The following is a 12,214-nucleotide window of genomic DNA, read 5'->3' as shown; positions in this document are numbered from 1 at the left end:
TGCTAGCTTGATTGTAAAATGTAATCTTTTGAAGATCTGCCATTCCTGGAATTGAACAAATGGAGAATGAAAGAAATAATAAATATGAGATCTAGTTTATTATACCTTTTTATATGAGGCTTCAATGGCTTCCTTGAAGGAGGAAGATGATGTGATTTTTACACGTCTCTTTTTTGAGAAGAAACCTGGGATCCCAGAAGAGCTTCTTCCAGAGCCAGTGTGTGAAGCATAACTAGCAGATTCTGTGTGCAGAGGAATTATATCCTGATAGAAATCCGATGCTACATCATCCTCTTCATTTTCCACCTAAAGAAGCAGAAATGGGTTGTTCATTGGAATATTGTTAAATAATGAAGTTCTAAAATTTTCTGGGAGCAACACATTTGAATGACAAAATGACAAAATAAGTCCATTCATTACATGACGGACTGTTTTTAGAAGCTGATGGTTAAAGTGTGCAAAAGGTATACGCACAGAAAGGCATTTGGATATGGAAATAGGTGAAATTGGTGTTTTTGCATGCAGTTATTCATTTATATATCAAATACATATTTGAATGTACAAAGTTTCAAGTGCAACTGACGTCAGACTTTGAAAATGTGTCTGAAAAGCCTTAATATTTCCCACTTTCAACATGCTTTTCAAAGCTGTTCATATTCAAAGGAGCTCAGCCCTTCTGCAGTTGCATGTACGAAGTTACTTGCAAGGGATGAGACAACTGATTTGCAAAAAACAAGAAATGATCCACATTTTCAGCCCAAACTCAAGCAAATCCAAAATAAAACATTTTGGGAAATTTGATAAAGTTCAGTTCATGTTAGTTTGATTGGGCTTTTGTCCATTTCTTGTTCTGCACGCTGCTTCACTCTTTGATTTAAGCTGGGAGCAGGACGGAAAGAACTGAAATACTATGAGCAAGGCTATTCTCATAGAATCTCTAGCCTATTTCAAACTACAAAGCACTGGAACGTAAGAGGGAGATTCTGGTCCAATGACCTTTCCAGCCCAAAGCATGTTGTATACATGTATATACAGATCCAGATGCACATACAGCACAAACCTCAAAACCTTCTGTAATTTGCTAATCTCTATTGGTGGATGAAAACTCACTATGTCATGAGGGCAGCTTTGCAGAGACATGGAGCAAAACAATTTGCTTCTCCCATACTTAAACATTTCTTCACTCTTCTACACTTGAACCTGGATGGCTACTAAATCTACAAGCTGTGTACATGCAAATCCAGTTAAGCTCTTTACAAAGCGCCTTTGGAAGTGTGGTCTTTGTGCAATCACACCTCTTGTGTCACTGATAAAAAATACGGCTGCAGATAGGACAATCTGCAATGTGAACCTCATCCATAGCATGGACCTTGTTGCACACTTTGCCCTTATTCCATCAACAGAGCTGCCATTGACATTGTGGAAGTAGAGAAAGAACTGACAGGGATTTGTAGGGGATCTTAATGCAAGACAGTCTCCGTTAGCAAGAGTTAGGCTAGCTGTAACCCTAATAATGCGAGATTTGTAGAAGCGAGTGGGAAAGAACTGTGGAAGAAGTAGTTGCAATCTTGTGTCACTGGGATTGTGTGAGGTGAGTGGGAAAGAACTGTGGGAGAAGTCGTTGAGATCTTGTGTCGATAATGAGGAATGTAAATTGGTGTCTGAATAGAACTGAGAAAAATAAGATAACAAGATGGCCTATGTATAAATAAAATGCAGCTGTTGCTCATTATTGTAGGTAACAAAAAAGTATAAATGCTTGCTGTAATTATTTACTAGTGGAGAGACCTGCCTAGGAGGGGGAAACCCTGTGTCCTAGGGCACTCCCTCCCTCTTTGCAATGGCTTGAGAATAAATAAAGTATTTGATTTTGCTGCCCTCAACCAAAGAATGAGAACTGAGTTTTTCTCCAACATCATCAATAAAGATCTGTGGCGATCTGTCTCCAAAGTGATGTAAAGTAACTCCTCACTTAACGTCTTCCTGCTTAACATTGTTTCAAAGTTACATCGCTGCTCAATTAGGGAAAATGCTCGTTTAAAGTTGTGCAATGCTCCCTTATAACATTGTTTGGCTGCGTGCTCTGTCTACTGCTTGTAAGATTCTGTGAAAGAGCAGTGACTTTACAAGGGAACATTGCACAAGTTCCTCTTCTCTGCCTCCTCTGCCTCCTTCCCAGCACTTCCCCCACCACCAAATAGCTGTTTGGCAGCGCTTAGGACTTCAGAGGGGGGGGAAGGAGGGGGGATGCGGCTGCTCCAGAGAGGAGGTGGAGTGGGGATGAGAAGAGGTGGGCCTGGAGTGGAGCGAGGACAGGAAGAGGTGGGCCTGGAGAATCCCCCGGCAAAGTCAGAGCCTGTTCTTCTCCGGGGAAGCTGCCACTGCAAAGGTATCTTTGCCTGTAGTGAGCTGTGCCTGTGTGGGGTAAGCCAGGAGCACTTCCCAACCACAGTACTGTACTGTACAGTACATAATGCCTTTTGTCTAATTTCTTTGGAAATTTCTTTGGAAGCTAAACCCCCCCCATTTACATTAAATATTAAAGAAAAACTGGATTTGTTTAACATCGTTTCACTTAAAGTTGAATTTTTCAGGAACATAACTATAACGTTAAGTGAGGAGTTACTGTACCCTGGTCATAGCCCTTAGGTTCTATTCCTGAGTCATAATCTAGAATATATCACTGTGTAACACATCCATCTCTCTCATATGGACATCTCATAGCAGAGCTGTTGTTTAGTGGCTTTACTCCTCAGACAGTACCTGAAAGCGGATAGTCTCAAGATTTGCAGGAACACGAAATGATTTCCTTGTGTCATTGCCTTTTACAGTTGTGCATTTTCCTCCGTTGAATGAGTTATCAAGGATTTCTCCTCGGTTCTCTCCAGCCAGAAGATGAAAACTAGAAAGAAAGTAATTTTCAGAAGTTAAAAAGACATGGAAAAATAATAGGGCTAAAACCTGGTGTAAATCAGCATAGCTGAAGAGAATGTAGGTTAACATCAACTAAGGATCTAATTAAAGGATTTTATGTTGATGCTTTGAAAGAAATTCTTCCTACAAGAGTTCCAAACTCATGAAGAATGCATCTCAAAAATGCACCTATACTTTCCCGCTTTTCTGTCTCTATTGATCCAGAACCCTATGTCACACTCATCACTGGGGAACTGGAGTACCTAGAGCTGTAATGTCTGAAGAGGCTGCACATATATCCCTTCTGTGCTATGCTTTGGGTCTTTGGGGTTAATTCTGAATTAGAAGCACTCTATGGCAGAAGAGAGAGTTGCAAACAGTCACCCAGTAAAATTGTTCTTTTCAGCTGACTGTAGCAAACAAAACAACTTTAAAATGATTTTGGGTAAAAATCTAATCAAAGAAATTCACATGTAGTGCAGAATAAAAGATGTTTAGGGAAACATTCTCCAACCGACAGAAGGGCTCAGACACATCAGAAATGTGCAGTTACATTGTGAGGAGACCAGGCTGCCAAGAGGGCCCATGGGTTGGGGCCCAACTCCCCAGAGACTAGTGCTTGGATGGCTCTCTCTATTGCATCCTGTATAAGAAGCAAGCGAGTGCTGTGCCTCTGTGCTTAATTATATTCTTATAATTTTTTGATATTCTTAATAAAAAGATACCAGGTATTTGGTGCAGTTGGATTCACTAATGTACCAGTGCAGCCTTCAGAGACTAAACCTCATTTACATAAATGTTAATGAGATAAAAACACCATAACCTGAAAAGGGCAAGCAGAAGCAACATACCCATTGCCTATTAACTGTACACTGGGGATATTCTCATATCTCCTGTTGCACACGGTCTTTTTGCGTCGACAGTCCCTTTCATCCGAGTTGTCCCCACAGTCGTTCTCTCCATTGCACTCCAAACTTTTGGCAATGCAGCGACCTGTTCCAGAGAAACCACAGAAGCCAAAATATTTTTCATATGATAGGTCTGTCCATTAGAATGAGGGTAAGACAGAGATGCTTCTAATGCTTCAATAATTGGGAGGTATGAGACTGCAGGAAGAAAAGAACTCTAAGGAAATAACAGAAATGCCTTCATTGTTCTAGCTGGGAGCAGATTCTCTTGTTCTAATGGTTGGTCACATGCAGAATTGCCCTGGTTTAACTTAAGATTTGCCAAAAGCCTATGTGAACATACTTTCTTTGGTTTAACTCGGGCTTATTTTGATTGAGGAACAGGCCAAAGCTAAACCTATATAAGCCACCTTTAAATCTACTTAAGAATATCCACCCAGAACTTTGCACTAGTTCAGTTAAACTGATACAAAACAAGTCCTAAAACTGTACGGAGCCATGTACACACACAGAAGAACCCATGCAAAGAATCTCTTCTTGTTAGAGCACTGCTGTTCTTCAGTAAACAGAGCTCACCGGACAATCTGCCCTGGCTCAAGTTTCTTGCAGACACAATGAAGACAGAAGGAAGCAGCACAAAGATATAAAGCTCCTATTTTGCACACAAATGCCTTGGCAAACCATTCTCTTTAACGTCTTTCCAAAACTCCACAAATGCATATGAAGGATTTGGAGAGTACACACAGCATGGCATTTTTCAAATAAGCAGCCTATTACCTCTATTATTTTGATTTGAACATCTGATTTAGTGGTTATGGAGTGAATAGCACTATTACCATTTTCACACTGGAACTTATTCCTGCAATCAACTTCCTCTATGTTGCAAAGTTTAGTTGGGAAGCACCTCCGGAAATCCACCAATTGTTCAGTACAGGCCTGTCCCCTGAACTGAGATGGGCGCCGCAAGGACCTGACACGAAACTGAAAGGAAACAGAGGAAAAACAGAGGGGTTATTTTTGTGTTTACCTATGCACTAGGAGGACAGTATTAACGAGCAGTGGGCAGAGCTATAAACAGCTGGTTGCTGCTGACTAGAACTGGAGTTGCATGAATTGCGTGGGTGTAACTCCAGGGTTAGGCAGAGCAGAATCAGACCCACTATGTATCTTTGTTTGCAGTCATGATCATGTTTCCTTCTAGGCTTCACTGTTTGTGATTATTTGTGATCCAGAACTGCATTACTATATTAACTATGCTGAGTTCTATGCACCATCTCTCAGCCCATGTCATCCTTTCCAATAATTTGGAATTTATTTAGTCTTATCTTTGTATTTGTTTTGAAAAAATCACACCCTTCTGTCTTCAAGGTCATTTATATAAAGCTGCCAAGCATCATCCAGAGCCCAGAGACAGATTTGTACAAGGCTGGAGGGGAAAGTGTATGAGGGTGGAGTGGAGCAGATCACCAATGCAAGCCAATTTTTCAGCTTGAAACAGAAAAATACACTGTATCACTATCTATGTGATTAAAAACAAGGCAGTATTTCATATATATGTTTCTAAACACAAACTGAGTAAACAAGAGGGACTGAGGGTTCTGTACCATAGGTGCTGGAACCAGAGATACTAGGGGTGTTGCTGCACCCCTTGGCTTGAAGTGGTTTCCAACATATACAGGCTTTACAGCTTGGTTCAGTGGTTCTGGAAGCCCCCACTATACAAATTATTCCAGTACCCCTTTTCTGTAAAGTTTAAAAAATGCACCATGAAGATATGAGTTATTGCTCCCTGAAGCTCTTGGTGTTTGCATGTGGGGCTGCTGCTGTGTTTCTCGATTTCTGCTGTCCCTCTCTGTACCAGCTCTGCCTGGCTCTAGAGAGAAGATGGTGCAGGATGATGGCAGAGCACCTTCTCCACACAAATGCCACATGAGCTAAATCACCTCCTAAGGAAAACATCCATGCTTCCCCACACATCCCACTTGGGCGGAGCAGTTTGGTAGCCTGCGTTGCTGCAGGAAGCATGATTATCTAGGCACATAGATGTCTGAAGTTCCACAGAACATACCAATTGCCTAACTGGATCAGTCCCATGGCCCATCTAACCCAATATCCCGTCTCAGACAATGGTAGCACCAGATAATTCAGAGAAAAGTGTAAAATGCCACAATGGGATAATCTGCTTTCCATGAGGGAAATCCCACATGGCTCAGGGCATCCATGAGATGGGCAAGCCATTATATGCTTCTTTCTGGATTCATGCTGCATTTTGGTGGCATGGCTCTCTTAAGAATTAGTTACCTGGACTGGTCTCATCGGATTCTGAAATACCTTTGAAAATCTGATCTTAAATATTTAATTAGGTGCCTAAATACTTTTGAAACTCTTGCCTTTAGACGCAGAGTTGGAATGAATGTTGAAAGAAGCAGTTTTAATTTCCACTGCCAGACTAGGACAGTATTTGCACCCTTTTTATCTTTTTTTTTTAATCCCATTAATGTGGATGATCTGACCCCATCAATGTAATTATTCCCCACTTAAGAATGTATTGACAAATACTATGAAATATTCATACAGCTCTGTCATTTTGGGGTGACCCAAAGAGACTTGTTACTTTGATGGCAGAATTTACTATATTTACGGGAGACTCGTTCCAAGTAATGACACTACCCCTTGAGAAAGGACACTTGGCAGATTTGATGCCTTTTTGTATGAACGTGTGCATGACAATGATTTGTGGTTTCCCAGCATGTTACCTCTCTCTCTATTCTGAGCTGTTTCTTTTAACTGACTCCCTCCTATTCCTGCCCTGATGCCAATTTATTATTGATTTCCCCTATTCCCTTGGGCTGTGCGAATCAGTTTGCCATGTGGTTCAGTATCTGAAATGCAAATAAAACAGTCACATTTCCTCACACTCACCCATCAAATTTATTTTCCACCTACTTGTTTTTTAACACACGGGTCACATTCCGACCAAGGACCAAAGTCTCCAAGCTGACAGTTGATAGGACATGCCTGCTCGTTACATGCCCAGGATTCCTGCTTTGTGCATAATTGGTCACAGAAGTTTTTTCTATAATAATCGTCCACTTTTATTTGCCTAAAATGTAAAAAGTTAAAATTAATTTAGTTAGAGCCCCGTTAAAAAGTGGGAACTGGCTGCAAAGTTTGGATCCAGAGGCGAGCTTCTTCCAGCTTTGGGGTGGGAGATGTTCACTTCTGAGGTTTTTGGGTTCCGATCACTATAATGATAACAGACAGTTGTGAATTTGGATCCAATCCATCCAAACTTCCTCCATGTTCGAGGTTTAATGGAACAGGAGTCTTGATTCAGGTCCATCTCTATGGCAAGGTGCCAGCAGATGCGAACAGAAAAAGATCAGATTTTAATAACCAGATAAGGAGCGGCTTCCGTGCATGAAAGAAAGAAGAATCCAGTTGGATGATGTACCAATGTAACAAGGAAACCTGTAGCTCCGAAGGTAGACTTGATTTACCTTCTGTTGAAGAATTAAAACACTGTTGCAGAATTCAATATTTACGAGACAAGCTTTTTTGAGACTGCCAAGTTTGACTCCTTGATACCTGTTCAAAGGCAGTGCATTGCAACGGCTGGACCTTCCAGCCAAGGAGCGCAGCACTCTGACGCTCATCAATATCACTCCTGAGTTGGCTTGGATGATGGTGGGTCACTCACAGATCTACTGCTTACCGGAGCAATGCAGGACTGAACCCATCATTACCAGAATAAATTAATATTGGGCTGTTCTACGTCCTCACTACAAGGTTCGTGAGCAAGGAAGATTCACTTGGAGACATCTCAATTTTTTTTAAATGTATTTTGTGATGAGAATTTAAAATTTTCGTATCTAATCATCGTCTAAGCACTGGGACAGGCCAACTGTTCTTTTTTCCTTATAGGTTATGGATGCAACAACTTCCAAAAGAAAAATAAGATTTGTACACAGTATACTGCAAGTCCTTGGGTACTTTTAGATTTGCCAGCCCCAAAGTGATAGTTTCCTAACAGTCCACCAGAAACAGAAAAGTGAAGAGGTAAAATCAATATGGTCGTTCACACCTACCTTTGCCTGGTCTGGGTTCCATAATTGCAAGTTTTTGAACAGCTTGACCATGATCCCCAGGGGTAATGTTCACAGTAGCATCCCTGGCTGCTCTGAATTGCCATACCCAGGAGAATAAAGCACATGAATATACTCTTGTCCATAGTTTGAAGGTGTCCAGCTACACAAAATATGAATATTCAGCACAAGAGCAACATACCTTGAAACATACACATTTTTTGTGCCCTTCTCTTAATAATAATTTGTTTTTCATTATCTTAACTTTGAAAGTACGGTAAGGCAGAGATCTCATTCAAAATATCATGTAGCTGACTGAGATTTCTGGAAAGTGATTATTGTTTGAGGGATTTATCTGTTAATATTTTAAGAACCAACCCTGTGTCACACAAATCAATAGGGACTATTGACTAGAATGGGAGTAGGATTGAACCCTAAATGAATATTTGTAACACCATTTCGGATTAAGAAATTGTCTAAATCTTCATGTATGTGACCAAGAATAATTTGATCCTGTTATCTTTACTCAGGAGTACTCCCAATAGGTATTTTGCTTGAATAAAAACAGGATTAGGAACAATATTTGTTTCAAATTAAGCCTGAAAAAACAGAACACTATCCCCCAATGAACCAACATCAGATACATTTTTACCCTAATCCTTCGATGGGACTAGTCACAGGCTTAAAATGAACCGTTGTGCTTAAGTGCTTTGCTGCATGGGGCCACTGTTTCTACAGTTTTTCCTTGCTACCTTGAGCACCATTAAATACATTTCAATTCCTGTTTTATTTCACTGCCTGTCCAAGCTACAAACTCCCACTCTCCCAGGCTCAGCAGAGAAGGAAGCCAGGGATGAATGCTGGCCCACTACTAATTCTTGCATATCAATTAATATGTATTTGATGAGTGATCAGATTACAGAATGGTCCTTAGAAAATAATATTTAGAAAATATACAACTCTCTTCAAAGTGTTATATCAATGACTAATCCCTGGAAGGAAGGATGATTTTTGATAAAAAGTATTATTCACATTTAACAACTGAACACAGAAGTTAAGTGATTTGCTAGTGCGTAAGTAGCAGAGGAGAGATTAGAACTTCTGGCTTTCCTGGAGTTCCTGCTTCCCAGTTCCCTACTAAATCCAGTTATGGTACTTCCCACCTAAAAATGACCAAACTCTACTGAAATTCTTTTCATGTTATTTTGTTCATGCCTTACCTGTGTGCAGACAAGGCTCACTTTGTTCTGATCTGCTAGAGTATCTATAATAAATACACTGACAATTACCAAACTTATATACAGTTTACGCACACTATAAAAGTGAATTAATCTATTGAAAAGAAGTAGACTTACCCTGGTGCTTCACATACACTGAAATCAAAAGCAAAAAAGCCCACTTGGCTAATTTACCACAAGATGGTTGGCTGCAAAGTCAGTCAGTTTCAGTTTTATGTAACCTCAGCCTGGTTTGAAAGGTTTTTCAAAGCCTTTTCAAGAGGTGCAGAGGTTCTGTTTGTTGTAGTTACAGTTTAATCAAAGATCCGCTGGTGGTATTATAGCTTTCAGACAAGCCGGCTGACTGCCAGCACCTCTGTGATTACCTTTAAAAATATATCTTATGCTTTGGTGTTGTGCTAGGAATTCCTCTTCATACTATGTAGACCTTCGGGAATAAGCAATTATTTTAAAGTGGTTGTTCAGAAACACACACATGCCCATGGATACAAACACACACTTTTCCTACAACGTAGGATGCTGAGTAATGCTTATTTGCATAATATTGTGCATATACAGCAAGGAATTAACTTTATCTTGCAGTATTGATACATTACCATGTCTGTGGGAAGGCTGACGGGGCATGGCCATCTTTAACATTATCAGCAAAACCCAGGGAAAAGCAGACATAGGATGATTTATTTAAACAGTTGGTCAGACATAACAAGGAAGAAAATATGGCCAAGTGTAAATATATATATTTTCCTTTACAGAATCACTTTAAACCTGTCTGCTTAGGTTCTCAGCTGCTCTGAACTGGCATAAGCCTAATACCAATTATGCCAATTTACACCAGCTGAGAATCTGGTCCATCATTTTTTATAATGAGATATTTTTAGGCAGATCTGGTAAAACTTATATTTCACCAGTGGCAAAATAAAGCCTACTGTGTGCGCTTTTCTCTGGATTTTGATAAAGCAGCATTGAATATTAAAGTTAGCAAGACACAATCTTCCCCATTCCTCTTCCCATAAGAAGACGGTCATCCATTAAATAAACACGGTAACAGAATTACTGGAAGTTAAAGTCTGCTCTTTTCTTTACACAGAGTTATGCAATGAAACAATCAACCTCCACATCTCAGAAAAATATCTCACTGTAAAGGAATGGGGTAGTAACGAATGCTCCTGCCCATACATGACAGAATAGCTACTACTCCTCTTTGGTATTCCTGGACTGCCACTTCTGTCATGAGGATGTCAGTTCCTGATTCCTACTTAAGTCAAATTAATGCCAAGTGTTGCAGATCTCCTTGATATGCCTGATAATATCTCAATACAATTCAGCTCCCAATTTGAGAACAATTGGTTTAGGTAGGAAGCTAGTGAAATTCCACTAAGGTGTGACAAGTTCCATAACAAATTGTATTAGTAGACACAAATTATAATACATAGGGTCCAATCCAGCACAGAATATCAAACCCGTATATTCTCCAGAAGGCCTTGGAGGGAAAGTTGATCTCCCAAAAAAGCCAAAGACCAAACAGGCAAACTGCTCCAGGACTGAGATTATTCAAACTGCTTCTTTGCATCTGGTCCTGAACTGGGCCTTCAGTGGACACAAAGACTAATGAGGGAAGTACGAGGTGTTGGTAATTCTCCTTCATGACTACATCCAAGAGAAGGGTAGACTGATGAATTTTACGGTGGAGCTCTCTATCTGGTTTGTTTAAAGCATAATTTCCTGAGGGAGGGTGTGATGGCTGCTCTGAACACACTGAAGAGATAGGGATTGCTGCTAGTGAACCAGCAGTAACCTTCATTCCAGACACCACAAACAATAGCTACGTCCTCTCTAGTAGAACCATCACACTCTAGCAGTCACTTAGGGCCAGATTTACAAAGGCACCGAAAGATGCACACATACCTAGTGGGATTTTCAGTAGCCGCCCTAGGTGCTTAATGCCTGTGACTTTAAGTTTAGGCACTTTTGCCTGTGACTTTAAGTTTAGGCACTTTTATAAATCCCATTGAGTGCCTAGCTGCATCTTTAGGGGCCTTAGTACCTTTGTAAATCTGGTCATCACAGACTAGATCCTTCCAGGTCCTAGGACTATGCTAGATTGTAAACAATTTTGGGCAAGGACAGTCCTTTTGTCCTGTATTGTACAGCTCTAGAGGTCCTGGCTCATGACTGGGGCTCATAGGTGCCTGGATAATAGAACTAATAATATAGAAGTGTTGAATAGTTGAGGTGAGTGTGTCCCATCACCACCAAGTGCTCATTTTCCATGGCTCCCTTTCTTGCCAACCCAAGTTAAACTCTAGAATTGAGCTGTACGCTAGAAAAAAGTTTAATTTTATTGCTACAACCCCTTTGTTGTTTTTTATATGACAGTAGTGCCTAGACACCCTAGTTGAGATTGAGACTCCATTGTGTTAGGCACTATACATACATAGTCACAGATAGCACCTACCCTGAAGAACTGTCTGTATGAATAGACAAAACAGGCAAAGGGTGGGATGGGAAACAGGGGTCCAAGATCACTAAGAAAAGCGAGGAAGAGAAATGAAATCTCTTGGCTTCCACTCCAGTGCTTTACCAACGAGAGAAACTGGGAGTGAAGGAAGCTTGGATAGCAGCAGAGTAGCAAGAAACTCCCCTCACATTAAAGATTACAATGCAGTGTAGGCCATTGACACATATTTCCAAGAAACTGGCAAAATTAAACCCCAGAGTCTCACATGTATTTGGGGGAAAAAAATCACCACTTGGACAGTTTGCTGCATTTCATTATTTTTCAGTTATGGTTACAGCCTTTTTTTGTTTTGTCTCTGGTCTGGAGCAGTCTTGTTACAGAATTCGAGGATACAATTAGCAAACTGATGTTCTGTTGCCTTTTGCCATATCATTATTGCACTGAATAAACTGTCATAAGAAATCAGAATAATTACCAGTCAGCCTGGCTACTGACTGGGTGGGAATTGTGAAGCTCTCTGAAAAACATTTGGCTATTAATTTCACAGTGTATCCTTGACTGATACCAGTTTACTGAGGATAAATATTTGGGTGGCCTACACTGCATTGTAAA

At 40.4% G+C, this 12,214-nt stretch overlaps 1 protein-coding gene across 1 annotated transcript in view; it reads right to left on the bottom strand.

The window, feature by feature from the left end:
- C6 (complement C6) overlaps positions 1-9,505 on the bottom strand; it is a 38,088-nt gene extending 28,583 nt beyond the window's left edge. The window contains exons 1-8 of the mRNA XM_030567770.1: positions 9,262-9,505; positions 9,127-9,170; positions 7,910-8,069; positions 6,768-6,924; positions 4,658-4,802; positions 3,765-3,906; positions 2,764-2,902; positions 106-306 (exon numbers count right to left, since the gene is read on the bottom strand). Coding sequence (XP_030423630.1) covers positions 106-306; positions 2,764-2,902; positions 3,765-3,906; positions 4,658-4,802; positions 6,768-6,924; positions 7,910-8,052 — 927 coding nt within the window. The 5' untranslated portion in view covers positions 8,053-8,069; positions 9,127-9,170; positions 9,262-9,505. The remainder of the gene's footprint in view (positions 1-105; positions 307-2,763; positions 2,903-3,764; positions 3,907-4,657; positions 4,803-6,767; positions 6,925-7,909; positions 8,070-9,126; positions 9,171-9,261) is intronic.
- Between the last annotated feature and the right edge of the window lie 2,709 nt (positions 9,506-12,214).

Source organism: Gopherus evgoodei, chromosome 6, assembly GCF_007399415.2.
Source record: "Gopherus evgoodei ecotype Sinaloan lineage chromosome 6, rGopEvg1_v1.p, whole genome shotgun sequence".
NCBI lineage: Eukaryota > Metazoa > Chordata > Testudines > Testudinidae > Gopherus > Gopherus evgoodei.
Note: the sequence above shows the minus strand (reverse complement) of the source record. Positions and strands in the feature narration are given on the sequence as shown.